This window comes from Ciconia boyciana, chromosome 8 (assembly GCF_034638445.1).
Source record: "Ciconia boyciana chromosome 8, ASM3463844v1, whole genome shotgun sequence".
NCBI lineage: Eukaryota > Metazoa > Chordata > Aves > Ciconiiformes > Ciconiidae > Ciconia > Ciconia boyciana.
In genome coordinates, this window is record NC_132941.1 from 10,063,714 (window position 1) to 10,080,129 (window position 16,416).

The 16,416-nt window shown below is 38.8% G+C and overlaps 2 protein-coding genes across 9 annotated transcripts in view; both read left to right on the forward strand.

Annotated features, from left to right (window-relative positions):
* Positions 1-13,251, forward strand: part of ARNT2 (aryl hydrocarbon receptor nuclear translocator 2) — a 165,007-nt gene extending 151,756 nt beyond the window's left edge. For all 7 annotated transcript variants that reach the window (XR_012043711.1, XR_012043712.1, XR_012043713.1 and 4 more), the window contains one exon: positions 13,130-13,251. The gene's annotated coding sequence lies outside the window, so the exon portion shown is untranslated. The remainder of the gene's footprint in view (positions 1-13,129) is intronic.
* The window catches only part of ABHD17C (abhydrolase domain containing 17C, depalmitoylase), a 30,471-nt gene that overhangs the window by 11,766 nt on the left and 2,289 nt on the right, over positions 1-16,416 (forward strand). For both annotated transcript variants that reach the window (XM_072869365.1, XM_072869366.1), the window contains one exon: positions 13,130-13,309. In XM_072869365.1, the coding sequence (XP_072725466.1) occupies positions 13,130-13,309 (180 nt within the window). The remainder of the gene's footprint in view (positions 1-13,129; positions 13,310-16,416) is intronic.

Below are 16,416 nucleotides of genomic sequence, written 5' to 3' on the forward strand. Positions count from 1 at the left end.
CACTGTTATCTGTTATTTCAAAAATAGAAACTCTGACATCACAAGACTTCTTTATGTTATGCTGGTTTATTGGTAGGCAGTTAAGTGCCGGTGTGGCATGTACTGGAATTGCTAAGATTTTTTTCCTGCATAACCAGTTGTTCTCTAGTGATACTGCAATTAAGTAGTAAGCCTGCTTGCTTTACAAGGACTGCATCACAGAGGCAAATAGGACACTGAATAACATCATAGTCCAGGAAGCTGCTTCTCTTTTCCCTTTTATTTTTATTTTTTAAATTTTCTAAGATGCATCTGCAGTTTCTACCTTTAGCATCAGCTGAAATAATGCACTTAAGTGGTTGCATTAACAGTTGTCCTTGATCCACTGCTAGGTACTTCTGCTACTTGTGGAGTAGCTAACTGTTAATTGGTAAGCATCCTTTTTTGAGGGGAAAAAGTTGACTAGCAAGAAATCTTTCACCAAAAAGACTACAAAAGCAATTGACCCCATTAACTAGGTATGTTGGCAGAAAACAAAGTATGCAAGCATGCTGTTTGACCATCATTAAAACCTCTTGGTTTGCACAATCTGGGAAAAATGTCTTTTACCCCATAGAAGCTCAGATCATGCCAAATAAGATATCTGTATAACCTGAACAAGTACATATGACCTGGTTCAGGATGGAATTTTCTGATGTGAGTTTAGGAAAGTTATGAGAAAGTTAGTACTTTTCTAAATGCACAGAAATACTGTTCCCATTTCTTATATTAGCATTTGTTACTTTAAAATAGATGAAATTTACTGATACTTAATGCTTTTGCATGTAATTAAATGCAAACTTCTGTTTCTGTAATAAATTACTACTTTTGTGCTATGTTGTCAAGTTCCTGGGGAGCACAAGGTAGGTTTCATGAGCACTTCAACTGAACAGAAATGCGCAGGAAAAACTCTGAGTCTGTGCTAAATTTTATTGTTCACAATTCTAAGTAGTATTTACTGGGAGAAAGGAGGAGGGATTTAGCCCCTGGGTTTGTGATGATAAAGGCTTTGGCTAGGAAATTTGATTTTCTTTTTTTTTAAGCTCTGAACTAGTTATCTGTTGTCTGCTGTTTTAGAACATCTGGTGCTGTTAATCCTGGTGATTGCTATATATATTTTTTTAATGATCTTAGCTTTATATTGACTGTTACTGCGGCCTGAACATTCAGTGTGCTAAAAGTTCATTAACAGAACATGCACAAGAGGAAAATTAAGTGTAAAACAGTGCAGGTTTAAATATTGGCTTGATAATGTATAGATTTTGTGGAGCAACAGATCTTTAATCCTGGTAGAGTCAAGTCAGCCCATCTTTGAGCGACAGGAATGGAAGAACTTGAGGATGCTTAGGAAGAAAGGAATTGATGGGTCTGATTTAAAAGTCAGAGTGCCAATATAAAAGTGGCACAGAGAAAGAAAGAAAGAACACTGAGGTTTTCTTGTTTCTGAAAAGATGCTGGAAAATTCTTTTCTAGTAATAGATTGCTTTCATGAAATGACTGTCGTCTTCCATTTGGCAGTTATCACTCCTGGTATTTGTTAGAATATTTAATGAATCTAGCTGAAAATGGATAATGAGAGAAGGCAGGAGAGACTCATCGGGAGAGTAGTGTTTCTCAGTGAGGCTGTGAATTCACCACTTCTTTGAAAGCAGATGCGTAAGTGCATACAGATTCACACTATACTAAAGCTCAGTGTTCGGAGCAATTACAAAATTGGTGTGTGTTTTCTCAACTTATCTGGGCGTGGGGGAAAAATAGAGCTTACAGTGTCACTTATCCAGGTAGGATTTCTTCCTATTTATAATTCACAAGACATGTCAGCGCAGAGGAAGCACCGATTCTTTTGATTTTTAAATCAAAAGAAAATACTGCTTTTCTTCTTGAAGTCTGTAGAAATGGTTAGAGTAGCTCAAAGAAACACAAAATATTTCCAGATAATTGAAGAGGACTATCCAAGCAGGATGTGTGGTCTCCTGGATAACACAGGCCGTGACACTTCACTTGGCTTCTGCATAGAGCCCTTCAGTGTTTGAGATACCGCATATCTTTGAGAGAAGCCCAGTCTTATTAAATAACTTTGTTTCCTCTTCTAGAGTGCATGAGCATATTAATGTAAGTATATAAGGGAAAGAAATCCTACTGCCAGCTGAGCCATCTTCATATAATGCTGGCTGATAAAACATTCATATACTGGGGACAGATGCATTCATCTGTAGTCTGTTCTTTTTAGGAATATTACACCAGTTCATTGGTACTAATCATTTTTGTATCAGGACCTCTCTGCCGTTCTTGTCCTCCATCCTGCCTTTCTGCCTTCTCATGTCCTTTCTGTTGGAGACTCTCAAAATCACTGCCAGAGCTATACTCATCCTTCTGGATGGGAAGAGATTATGTATCCAGTTTGTCTGCTTGCATCCTTGCAAGGCCATATCCATTCCAGCTCCCCTGTGATCCGCTCGGACTCTAGCTCTGGTGCTCCGTGGGAGTGACAGCATTCAGATTTCCAGGGATCTTTGAGGAACAGTGTGAAAATGGCTTTAACTTTGTCTGCTGTAAGAGGATTTTGGATACAAGCACCTGCTGTTTGTTGAGACTGTTCAACTTTTTCTTTGTTCTCCTCTCTTAGCATTATGGGGATAATACGTGAATCTTTTTTTTAATCAGCTTGTTTTCTGGATATAGTTACGATTTTAAGTGACGAAAATGCTGTATTAATGCCGCATATTTCACATTTAATGGCTTGTAAGCTATATCAAAAACTTGTAGCAAAACTAGTCACTTAATGCTGTTAATCTTTGAAAACATAAGGTTCTTTGTAAAACCTGTAGATGAAATAGCTTTTATTTAGAGACTGAAAAGTAAATAAAATTACAATAAATAGGTGGAAGAGAATGCAAAAGGAAGGCAAGAATGGGGAAAAACTCAACAAAACCAAACAAACTACAAAACAGAAACACCTCCCCCCCCCGGAAAAAAAAAGTTAAGTCGTTTCCTTTTAATTCAGTGTTGGGACTAGCTACCTGAGTAGTTCCAGGGCCAAGCCCTATAGGTATCAAAGTTTGAGTGGTCTACTTTGAAATTTTTTTTGCTAGCCTTCCTAATATTAGTCTCCAAAGGATTAATTCCAGCTTAGCAAAACATTTAATTCTTCTAGAGCATCTACATAATTGCCTTCAGCAGAATTCACATATACTTTTGTTTTAAGAGCCTGAGGTTGGAAATGCCTTTTTTTATTAAGTTATAGAGTGTATAGCTAACCAGCTGTGCAAACCTAGAAGTGTGAAATTTTAGGTGAGCTTTGCAGTTTGATTACAGTTCAGGGTTAGTCTTGTTTCATTATATGCGTATACAGTGATAACTGTATTTTCAGAAACCACAGCCCGCTATATTTGAAGAAACCTTAACTGGTGCCATTTCATTTTGCCTTGACTGTTCTGGTTTGTGCGCTTGAGCAATTACTCCCTGCTTTGTGAGCAGATGAGCTGTACCTGGCGAAAGGGTAGAAATGTCGGAGACGGGTGGGGCAGGCAGCAGCTCGGGTCAAAAGCCGCTGCGCTCCTTCTCAGATAAGTAATCCCAACTCATGAGTCAGAGGCTTAAGTCTTGCATAGGTGCAGGTCATGGCAATTAGTGCTGCGGCAGGATGGCCTTAAACTATTGCATGGTGCCATAGCTATGTAGAGGTAAGGGAAATACCTCAGAAAGTTAATTTAGTGTTTGATGTGAAGAGGAGTCAGGATAAGAGCAGTGCTCAAGCTTGAGGTGTCAGAGGCGCTCCAATAAACAGATGGGAGTACTCAGAATAATACAGCGCTCCTGAACAAAAAAGCTTTGAGAACTGTTGGAGAGCTGCAAGATTGCTTCCTCCAGGCTTGTAAACCCTCAGTCTCCCAGTGCTGAGCCAAGGGTGGTGAGGAGGGTTATGTGATGGGCTTGGGAGGTGAGCCAGGATGCTTTGGCTCACTGTGAATTTGCAGCCTTAGGAATAAGGCAAGGCTCTCCAGCTTGGAAGTAACTGAAATCTAAGAAACAGCTATGAAAGCACAAAACTTGTGGGACTGCATAACCAGTGTTAATATTTGCACTTGGGTTTTTTAAAGTTTCCTAGGGAATCAGAGGAGGCTTTTTTCAAGCACCGTTTCTGTGTTAGTTGACACATGCTTGTTTTACCTGAAGTCTTTATATAAAAAGATATTGTGTTTAGGTACATGGATATAATCAAATCTTTCTTGTTCTTCATAACAATGCTTATAGGAGTATAATTTTAAGGAGCAGTTTATTTCTTCTTTCAGCTTTTGAGTGTAGGATATCCAAAGTGAAAGAGCAGGCTTTTTGCAACAGTAAAAGGATTGTCAAAGTTTTAATGTCGTGTTGTTAAATGTTGTGAGGAGTATGCTCATCTGTCTTAGCTCTGCTGTATTATAAAACATAGAGTACGATGTGTGCATATGAAATAAAAATACCACAGCAGGATAGAGATGAGATAGAAGCTGGGGGTGAAGATAATGAATTCCTCACTCCAGAAGATACTATAGACTGAGCTTCTCTGTGAAAGTAACAGAATTTTCTCTGCTGTCTCAGGTTATTTAAATGTACCTCAGAGACTAGCTATATAGATTTTTGTACACCGGTTACAGTAAAGAGTATATAATAGAATGTAGCTGACTGAGATTTTGTGAATTATTGATGCCGTGGTCAATGAAGGTAGTTCTTAGTGGCCAGTAAAGGTTTCCTGTCTTTGATAAATAAAGCTTTAGTCTTCCTATTTCACATTTATTTGCTACAGAGCATCTTAATTAAATGCAAAATACTTTGTTAAAGTTAACTCTAGTGCTCTATTTTTAAAATAACTGGAGTGAGAGATTCATTTTAGTATGCCATCTACCCATTGTGTCTTGGGACTAAATGGTGTAAATCAAGATTGCTCTAAGAAAGCACTTTGGGAGAAGCAAGAAACTATGAAGAGTAGAGAGCATACGTCTGTCTTCAAAACCATTACCTTGTGACACAGCGCTGGCTTCAGAACTCTAGTTGATTTCTAAGTTTGCTAAAGCAAAGAAAGTTGGAGGGGAGGGAATTGCATCTGAATATATCCATGTGTTTAACTCCTGTTACCACTGTTACTAGCTTCTTGTCTTTCAGTTTACAGTGGATTTGGATTGCATTTGCTCCTGTGACTAGGGAGATGAAATAAACCCCCAACATTTAGGGGGGTTTATTTAGGACTTCATTTAGGAAAGTATTCCCTTCCTCTCATTGCTTGAATGCACACTGAGTATTGGAGTGTTATTCACCTTTTCTCGTAAAGTAGTGGGATGATAAAGGTAGGAGTTCAAACAGGAGGCTTAGCCACATCATTGCTCATTTTTGTTGGATGTCCTACAAGAGTCTGGTTTTGCTTGTCAGTGGCCTTCTTGCTAACTTTCACTCGATATGAAAGAATTAATGATTGCAGAGGCAAAGTTATTCTGTTCTTTTATATCAGCGTGCCCATGGCACAAGTTCCTGCTTACATTTCAATGCACATTTAAAGGAAACTCTGTTTCCTCATTCCCTGCTATCTAGGGGGAAAAAAAAAAACAAAACAACAAACCCTCAGTCAGGCAGAAGCAACTGTTCCAAATCTGTTTGTTGTTCATACATACAACTGCTAGTTCATGTGGTAGACAAATGAGCAACCTAACATAAACCAAACACCGAAATTTAGTATTCTGGGTTATTGTGGTGGTGAAGAGTCATGTTGTAAATACAGTTGAGTTCTCAGTACAAGAGAAAACAAAGGCAGTTTTACTTTGTAGCTCCTTAAAAAAAATCAAAAATTGATCTGCAAGCACAGATTGCATATTTTCTGCCCATTCTGTCTTTTGTATCACAACATTTTGCTAATGTTCAGCTAGCTTGGAAGAGATTTCTTCCAGAATGCAAGTTTGCAGAAGTCTTCTTTCCTGGCTGATGATGTGTACTATCTATTATTTTTTTAATTCTCCTATGGTTCACTTCTCTTTTGACTCTTATTTCTGAAAAATGTTTGAGAAATTAGAATGGGTAGGTGCAGTCTGATTGCGTTTGTCAAATGATCTCTGCTGTGAGATCATTTAACTATAAATGGCTGTGAGGATGGAGCCTGATTTATGAGTGACAGAAGACGGGCTGCAGAAGGGACCTGCTGCCTGCGGGGTTGCTTAGCTGTGGTGCGGCTGGGCTGGCAGTAGGGGGGTGGTAAGTTGGCTCAAAAACGTGTGGTGCAAGACGAGCACGTGGAAGTGCTGCCGTGGTGTGGCATGAAATCCTCCAACAAAATGGGTATTGAAGGGGGAGAAGGAACTCACTTGTAATGGTGAAGCTGGGGGAAAAAAGGAGGGGAATGGATTTACTGTTCAAGAGTGCTTGGTTTTGCTCTGAGTCCTGAGCAGATTTACTTTAGTTAGGGAAGGCGTTTCCCACTTTGAAATATGACATCTTCAGGAGCCTGTGTTCAAAGCAGATGAACACAAGGTAACTTAAGGTTGTATTTGAAAAAGGAGCAATTTTTTAGAGGAACTAGTATTATCTGGATTTCATTTTAAAAAAAGAAGACACCCACCCCTTACCACAAAGCTACTCAGTCTCGACTAGCATAATTAAGTTAATTTAAAGTGTAATTTCATTACACTTTGTATGAGAGAATGCCATGAAATAGCCTTCCTTTACCTACCTTGGTTGTTCAGGGCAAACTTGCAGTGACTTCGCTACTCAGCAGCGTGTAGATCACCTGCTTTTGTCATGGTTGCTTGAGCTCACCAGTGATATTCAATATCCTTGTTAGGACTTGGTTGAACTTTGAGCACAGTTCTCAATATTTGATAGCAGATCGCTGATTATCGCAAGACAGTAATCAAGAAGCAGTTGTAACAATTCATGCTTCGGTATAATTAAGTTACTGCAGTGCAAATGATCATCCTAAGAAGTGCCTAGAAGTTGCTTCCACTTGATCCATTTCTTTATATGAAAAGAAGAGCTGGTACAACACTGGATTAGTGCTACAGTCACATAGTGCAGCAAGCCTGTAGTAGTGTGATATTTACAAATAATGTAATAGCCTTTAAGAGGGCATTTTCAAGAGTCATAGGTTCATTCTGTAACTCCAGTATTAGTTAGCCTATATTGATTAGCCTATATTGATATGGGGTTTCTCCATAGCATAACCAAATGACTGTCTGGTGTGGCAGTAAAATAATAGTGGTATAAAACTGTGGCAGATTTCTTGATTAAATTTCTCTGGCAGCCACTGAAATTATTTTGAGTGTGAACACATTTGTGGAATTACTTGTCTGCTCCTGTGACAGTGCGCTGGGATATATGCCAAAAAAATTTCTTCCCCCCCCCCCCCCCCCCCCCCCGCAGCTTCTTAAGCCAGAATACTATGCAAACTGGTTTTGGCTCTTACTACAGTGAAAATGTAAAGTCAAAGAGAGTCTGCTGTACCTGAACTTCGAATCACATAGTAGTTGTAGACTTGGACAGGAAGGAGATAGAGGAGGAAGAAGATATCGTGTAATTTAAAGAATTGGTGTCAGTGTCTATTGTGCTCAGTAAAACAGTGAAGAATTTTAGACCTATGTTTGTTTGAATTCAAGGAAACTGGAGTGAGAAACTGGCACAGGGACTCTTGCTGTGTGCCAGGGTTTCCTGTGACTCTTGAAATAATTCTGATTTTTCTCATTTGACAGTTGTTGTTATGGTTAACACCAAAAATCCTTAATCTAATGCCTTGCTCTCAATTTAGCGTTGGCATTTAGGCTGAAAATCTGCTGTAATTTCTGTGGTATTTTGGCTGACATGCTGGAGTGGTACTTGCTGAAGCACAATCTGAAATTCAATGTATTGTTCTGTTATTGTAAATTACTTGCAATAATTTGACCAAAGTTCTCTTGTTGAGTTTTTTTAACAAAGATCCTACAGTGTAAACTCTTGTTCAAGGTATGTGATCTGCGTGTGGGATTTTTTCTTAATTGAGGATTTTTGGTTTTCCTTTCTACACCCAAAATCAGATTTTTTTGATTCATACCAGATTAAATAGCCACTTATTTCTGAAAATGTAGATGCATATCTTATGGAAGTGTAGAATGATGCTATAGAAAAAACCTATCTGCATTTCTTAACAAGTGATCTAAATTTCTCTGGATTATAAAGTGAATGCATTTTGAAAAGGGAACAAATAGTATGTTGTGACAAATGGGTTTGTATAAACAGGAAGAAACAGGCTTGAAGAATAGCCTATGAAGATCTTAGAACTGAGCACATATATGTTCTAATAAAAATACTCTAGGAGTCACTATTTCCTCCAAATGTGGCATGATCTGTGTCATTCCTGATGTATGCTGGATTTTCTTTGTGTCTTGAAAATGAATTATTTTGTTGTGGTGTTTCCCTTGAGAGGGGAGCACAGAGTTTCAAACTCAGTCTCCTTGCAAGAACTCACGAGCTAGTTACCTTGTTTTCCTGGTCTCTTATCTTTTTATACTGTGTTGTAAGGAAGAACTTGACCACGAGTCGCTGCCTTAGTTTAGTAGCAGTTACAGTAGGTCTTAACAGCATTATGACATGGGGTTTGTGTAGTCAAAATGCTCTGCCTAGATAATTACTGTGACTGTTTTTCGAAACTAATTTGTTGCTGTTGCTATATCCATGCTGTTCTGTATACTTTCCAGTTTAGGTAAGGGCTGTTGGGACAGCAAATACCATAAGACTTCCAAACTGAAAATAAGGTGTGGTTAACTTCACTGATTCAGTAAGCCTCAAAAGAAAAGAACTGGCCTCATTAATGAATATGTATTTAGCACCTTTGAGGGTTGGCACAGATGCTGTAACTTTGGCCGTGAACGTTGCAGGGCTTCAGCTGTATGACACGTCTGTAGTCCCTGAAGCAGCATTCCACTAGCGCTTTCAACTGAGTAAGGAGAGAGTAAAAATAGCAATGGTAAACTTTCCATTTGTATTGCTCAAAGCTGAAGCCCTGGGAGGGGGGCAGAATCAGTGTCTTATGCTCATAATTAAAGATGTTTTATGATAATACAAGGTTTGTACATAGTGCTGTCAGCCAGAAAGCATTAAGTACTTTACAAAGGCAATTGATACCATCAGATGTGTTGTATGAGGAAACGGGAGGGACGTGGCCCAAGCCACAGCCATACAGCTAAGCAGCCTGAACTAGAAGGAATTGTGTCCCATCTCCTTTGCTGGACTCACTGTCAGCAACACTCCCGCTCTCTTCTGTCCCACTGACCTGTTGGTGTGCCTGAGGTCTCTTACTACTCTGTGCAGGAGTAAGTAGAAGAGTCTGGGGTGTGGATTCTTAATAGCCAACTTCTGCGTACGTAGTTCATGCTAGCATAAGGAGACCAGAATTGCCGGTAGACCTAATTTGTATAAAATGAGGCAGTAATACAGGGCAAAAAAAAACAAACCCAAAACCTGTGTTACTTTTAACTGTGGAGCGTGTTGGTGCCTTAGCTGGCCTGGTCTGAATTGGGAAGTTGTAGGTACAGATAGCTGTACTGTTTGTGAAGATAGCTGGGGTTTTTTTCTGCACACATAAGAATTGTAATCTGTAATCCACATAATCTACTCATGGGTTATTGAGAGTAGATAGGCTGGAGAACTTTGCCACCTGATAAGTGTTTGTGTGTAAGGGGGAGCAGAAATGCTTGCATCATTTTAAATGTCAGTAGCTTTGCATTTCTCAGTAATTGACTTCCCTTGGAGAAAAAAGCATGCCTGCCTTTTTTCCTTTATTTTTTTTTCCCCCTTGTCAAATCAGTGTTTTACATATGCCCACGGTAGCTGATTTGTTTCCTACTTCGGTTTTGCTGGAGGCTGGTTTCCACATTGCAATGTTGCCCTGCTTGTTTTGAACTCCCTGATGGGCTTCACAGGAGAAGTGCAGGAGCATACCCATAAATTTAACTTGGGTCTCCCGCTCCATCGGATGGAGCTCTGTTTCCACAGAGACCAAAGCTTGTGTGTTTCAAGGAAGATATTTTTAGGAGCTGCCGTTTAGCTGGTGGAAGGACTTTCTTCCTTAATAGGAGAGCAGATTGTAACAGGATTCCTCTTTTCTTGGAATGTCTTGCCTTTTTCTATCACATTCTTTCCTTTTTTCTGTCACTTTCATTGCCTTCTTATTAATGTCTGCTCTTCCTCTCTTCCGTTTCACTTTCTGTATCACTGTTCTGTTGCACAAGAATCTAATACCACAAGGGAGTTTGCAGAGAGTGGGGAAGGGACCCAGCCTTTGCTTAAAGGATACCGTATTTTAAAGATAAATTCCCCGGAGTCATTTTGTACCTCAGTTGAGCGGTGCTTGCTGAGTCACCAGCTGGGCAGCGTTTGTGAAGACACAGAGTATCACGGAGCCAAGCCCTGGCCTTCAGCTCCAAGAACCTTGCGCGTGTCAATTATTCATGGCCCTTGCTGATGAGTTGTCATATGTCCTTTGGCCTTGCAATAAATAAATTTTACATGTAGCTGTTTCTGCTGATGTTTGTGGTAAGCTTGATGTCTCACCTTCTGATTGATGGCCTAATGCTAAAGGACTTCAAAAGATAAATCTGTTACAGTAACTCTTCTGTCTTGGAAAGTTGGACTGTCCCTAACTAAAACAGTCCCAGAGATTCTTTTAGTTGTCAGTCAGTAGGATTACAAAGTAGAAAAGGCATTTGACCTAATGACGGGCTAGAAGTGCACTAACTCAGTGTCCTAATACCCTTTTATGATTTTTTTTTTTCAAAATTGTCACGTTGCCTTTCTGCAGTTAGATACTGAATAGTTGTAGCATTTATATAGTGATGAAGGGCTACTTTAAATTTAGAGATCTCTGTGGGTTTTTTTAATAATGCTATAGACTGTATCCAACTTTAACTGGCATACTATGAAATTGAGATTTTTTTTCTAGTGTCTATTGCCACAGCAGCAATGTGTTCCACTTACAATATGAGCTGTTTTCAGAAACAGAATGACATCAAAAGGCATGAATCCAGAGCAGATCAATGTTGAAGAAAATTGCCATACTAAGGCAATTGTGTGTGTTGAAGGAATTCTCTTGCTACCCTATGCTGTCCTGTTACCCTGGGATTCTCATTCAAACATCTGTTCCCATATTCTGCTTAGATTGTAAACCTTTTAGAAAGGGGACTTTCCATTTATCATGATACTGGAGTTCAGGATGGTATTGCAAAACCTAACAGCATTAATATCATTCCATCACTACTTAAGTGCCATGTAGAGGATCTTGTTCCAGTCCCGTTTTCTTGTATTCCCTGCTGTTGATGCATTTTTGGCTGTCTTTAATATGATGCAACAGCTGGTGGATCAGCAGATTGGATGCATGTGCTGCCTTCAAAGGTACATGCCTCCAGCTCTCCCCATCCAACGGCCGGAATGAAGTCTGTGAGGACAAGACTTTGCTCCAAGATCCTGTTAACATGCATACCAAAATCAGCTAGGCTCTACTGTGTGCTGGACTATTTCTAACAGTAAGGGAGAAAAAAATTCTCCTAAAAGAGCTTCACAAAATCTCTTTAAAAACATCAGGCCATGGCTGTGGTGATAGACCACCAACGTGAGCTGCTGCTTGGTTACCAAGAGGATAAAATTTTACTCCAGGGAGGTATTTTATACAGTTGCTTATTCATATTACGGTAGATGCCAAAAGCACCCTTATGCTCAGCAGTATAGAAATACTAAGAAAATCCCAGTTTCACAGAGGCTACAATCCAGTCTAGTTTTACTTCATCGTAAAACCAGTCAGTCTTGACAGCCTGTAGTTGGATGATTAGTACTGGATTATTCTTCCATTGTAATTTCAATTATTAATTGATTATTCTTCCATTGTAATTTTCTTTCTTTTGCACATACCCAGTCATTTAGCTGCTTGAAAGTCAAGTACTATCCAGGCCTGCCGTACACCTTGCTATCAGCTTGGCAAGGAAGTTGAAACCTTCCAGGTGTACATTGGGTATAGCCTAAACTGTAGGTTTTGACTTTCATTGTCATAGCAGTGACAGCAGGGCTGTAGACTGGCAAAAAGATGTGTTCTGCACAAATTGTTTTTTACTAGAAATGTGTTCTCTTCTGCACTCGATTATTCTTTATACGGCTTGCAATAGGAAGTAGAGTTATACATAGAAATCTTCTGGGTAAATATTTGATAATTAACTGAGTAACAGCTTTGATTTGCAATTTTCCTAACAAGTCATGGTGGCCAAATACTATTGTACTCTTCACTTCTTCCTAGCCACTGTCGCCTCCTCCTGTGCCCCTTCCAAATTCCTTTATATTTTGGATACTTTAAGTAAAAAATGAATTAGTATCATCCTCAACTTTTTTTGCAGCTGTGAAACAACACACAGTTTTATAGACTGGATGGGAATATTGGGGAGCCATCCAGGACTCCCTACGAACCCTGAATTTTATGGAATGATGTATCTTTATAGCTACAAAATAAGCTTGACATATTTTAAACTGGAGAAGAAAAACGAGGAATAATTTACACTGATCAGAAATTGAAAAAATAAACAGAACTATCCTCTTAAATTTTTATCCTCTTTGGTGTCTTTAGCTACACTAACAAGGCAGTTTGGTCTTTTTGTTCCAGCTGTGTGGAAAGGAAGGTGGGCAGAGGAGTAACTATCTTGTTTAATGGTGGAAAGGTGGTTAGCCTCCAGAATATCTAATTGAAATTCCTGAGAGTGACTCTGGGTAGGGGGGAAGTCTAATTTATAATTTGCTGTGCTGTGGAGTGAAAGATAAGAGGTGTTCATGAAGATGGTGAAGATTAACGAACAAACTGACATTCCTTCTTTGAGGATAGCTCTCTTCAGCCTGTGTAATATTTTGATTATTTACTTTACTGAACTGTTTTAAAGTTTTAACTTGTAAATTCATGTCTCCTAGGAATAGATTTTAAAGAGGTACAATGGGTAGAAGCGATGCTTTGGTTTTTATCCCCCTCTCCTTTTTTTTTTGTTTTGTTTGGTTTTTGCTTTTGTGATGTGAAATGTGTTGGGGGGGGTTGTTTTTTGTTTTGGTGTGTGGGTTTTTTTTTTAAAAGGGATGTTTCTTTTCTCTACAGGTATGGTGTTAGTCCTGAGAACATTATTCTGTATGGTCAGAGTATTGGTACTGTCCCTACAGTAGACCTGGCATCTCGGTACGAATGTGCAGCAGTAATCCTTCATTCTCCCTTGATGTCTGGATTACGGGTAGCTTTTCCTGACACTAGGAAAACCTATTGCTTTGATGCTTTTCCAAGGTACGTACAAACGCTGCAAAAAGGGTTGTTCAATACTCAACAAGCTCTTTAGGTGTTTAAAAGGGACTAGTTGTGTAAGTTTCCAGGGAACTTTACTGAATTGTCACCTGCATTTTAAACTTCAGATATGCACACCTTCTAAATCCAAGCAGAGATTCACCATGTAAGAAAGAGGCTGATGTCAGTCTCAAACTGACATGAAAGCTCAATGAACAAATAAAGTCTTAGTGTTTACAACTAATTTTTCTCCTGTTTTTTGTGTTATGGGTTGTTGATATCAGAATTTTTATGCTATCAAGTTTGGAGTAGTAGCTGAACAACTGATAATATACTATTAAGTCCTTCAGGCTAATGAATTAGGAATTGTACGCTCTTAACATCTTTGTCAACTTTGATTTAGAAGCTTTGATTTGAATATGATAGCATGAAATGGATGTGCTTTTTTCAAGCTGCCTGTTAAAATATTGCTGTAGTTTTACCAGATCAGCAGAGAAAAAGGTATAGATAATTGCTGCTTTTAAAGGGAGAAAACAAGAGAGGGTCAGGGGCTAGAGTGTTAGACTGGTGTGGTTCACTTTTCAGCTTTGTTCTGCATTTCATGCATAATCTTGAGGGAATGCATTTAGCGTTTCTTTGCCTTTGGTCCTTGTAAGTAAAAACACTTCTGCATTTTTGGTATGCTGTCCATATAAAATCACTAAAGATACTGAGACTTGTATTTGTTCCTCCCTGATGGAGATCATATAAGATCCTAATGTCTATGACCAAAATAAAGTAAGTTACTGTCCCTCTTTTCGAAGATTTTGAGCTTGTTTTAAGAAGCTCTAGAATATTTTACATGCAGAAAGCTATATACAACTGGTTTCAAGATAAAACAGTTGTCTCTCTAGCCTAGTGTTTTGTTTGAAAAGCAATTGCAACAGACCTAAACTAGAGTATCCAAATATTTGGGAATAGTAGAGGTCCTGGGAATAGCAGATGTTCTAGGAATCTTAAAACTTCTAATTTGACCCGGTTTAAATTATGGGAGAATATGAGAGGGGAAGCCAGTCTCTTTATAGCAGTGTATATAGACCTGGGGGGGTGAGGGGAGGCACAGATAAAAAGCTAAGTGGTCCGTGGAAGGGAGAAGACAAAGCAGAGACTTACTGAAGTCTTGTGCAAAGCTTGGCTTTGCTTCAGAAGGTCATGTTTGCAATAAGCATAGTAGGGGATATTCATAGCATTTGTTATGTTTGTTTTATTTTGGTTACAACAGATTAAAATTAGAAGGTGGGGGAGGCTGTAGATATAAATCTGTATGCCAAAACAGCTAGAAGTAATAGTGACCAAGTGATAAGTGGCTCTCGCAGTATCTGTGTCCAGTCCCCATGTTTAGAATTCTTCCAAATAGGTTATTAGTCAAATAAATAATTGTTGAAGGTGCAGTCAGAATTTGAAACACTTATACTCCAGCTCATTCATCATCCTCAAACCTGAAATCCAATATTTACAAATGCATCTTCGAGAGGGGAAAAAACAAAGCCTTAAAAATAGCTCTGATTACAAAAGTAACAGTGATTAGCTGATATCAGCCAAATCAAATAACAGTTTAAGAAATAAAAAGTGGGAGGGGGGGAACAGTGAGAACAGATGTACTATAGCACTTGAGTATTTTGTTCTTACCCTACTGAGCTGTTCGTTGCTGTCAGTCTGACTTCACTTGTACTGTAAGCAGTGAAAATAAACAGCAGTGCACTTTTACGGATGTGTGCAGCTCAACTGTCTGCCTTCACGGTGGGAAACAAAATAGTTCTATGTCCACCTACAGTGAATTGCTATTATGCGCATTTTATGTTAGGACTCCATGAGAATTTGGTCTCTGTAGTTTTTTCTAGCTGCAGGGCGGTATGGCTAAGAATACTAAGTAAGTCTAATGTGCAGTTTAAATAGTGCCTTATGAGTTGCTGAGTTGGCAATGGGATGCTTTCCAATTTTCTGCAAAATACAAATATTATCTAGCTTAATAGTCTGTGAATATGTGTGGAAAAAATAGTTTCATTATCTAAATACTGAAGTGAAAGAGTGTTCCTGGTTTCCTACAATAAATGAGAACTTAGTATCTAGCCACTAAAATTATGTATAAACATCTCTGTAGCTGTATGTAGCTGGCATGCCTGTCATATTGTGGAACTCGGGGACAGACCCTTCATGGGGGCTTAAGACTTCAGTTTATATGCATGTTGATTATAAAGTATTTACATGTGGCTATGATATTAATTTGGGGATAAAAACATGGGAAAAAAAAATCTGCATTATTCTGATATCTCTTATATTCTTGCGATATTTTTCTGTATTCAGCGTAGTTGCACACAACTCAAGTTCCAGACAGGAAAAGTGAAACAGGCTGCATTTTAATTTTAAATAACACTTTTCCTCTTTAAATGACATGAAGCCTGTTTTCTTTGAGAAGTATTGAGACAGAGACAGAAATGTGTTTACACTCGGATGTTTACTGGAATACCAATGACAGTTCTCTAGAATACTAAATGCTGAGATTTATATGCGTGAGGTTTAGTGCTTCAGTCTACATCTTAATTAAAAATTAACTTTATATTTTCATAAAGCTTCTTTAAACCTGGTTTTAAGTCAGTGTATGTTGGCATCTGTGTTTTTTAATCATTTTAAGCAGTCTTGATCACTTTGTAAAATCTCTAGTCTTACCAAATTGCATGCTTTCTTGTTCTTCAGGAGCAGGAAAATCCAAACACCTTTTATTAGATAGCGTAAAGAAATAGACTTGTCCTTCTGTCAGATTGAATATTACTGATACTCATTTTTCCACCCACTTCATCCCATATTCTGCATAATGTCCTGAGCCAATTCCTCCATTTGTTGCTGTAAGTGGAGCTGTTAGGAAGCTGAGAGCTCATTAGCAGTTGGTGTCTGTATACTGATTGGAATTATTGGTAACTACCAACATGAAATAGCTGTCTGGAAATAAGTGGTGCCTGCATGAAGACAGTCGGAGAAGGCTGCTGTTGACCACTCTGAAGTTCATGTGCTACCAGTATGCTTTATAATTGGGGTTTTGTGGCCTGAACTCTTAGGTGTGAAGGTGCCTTTGT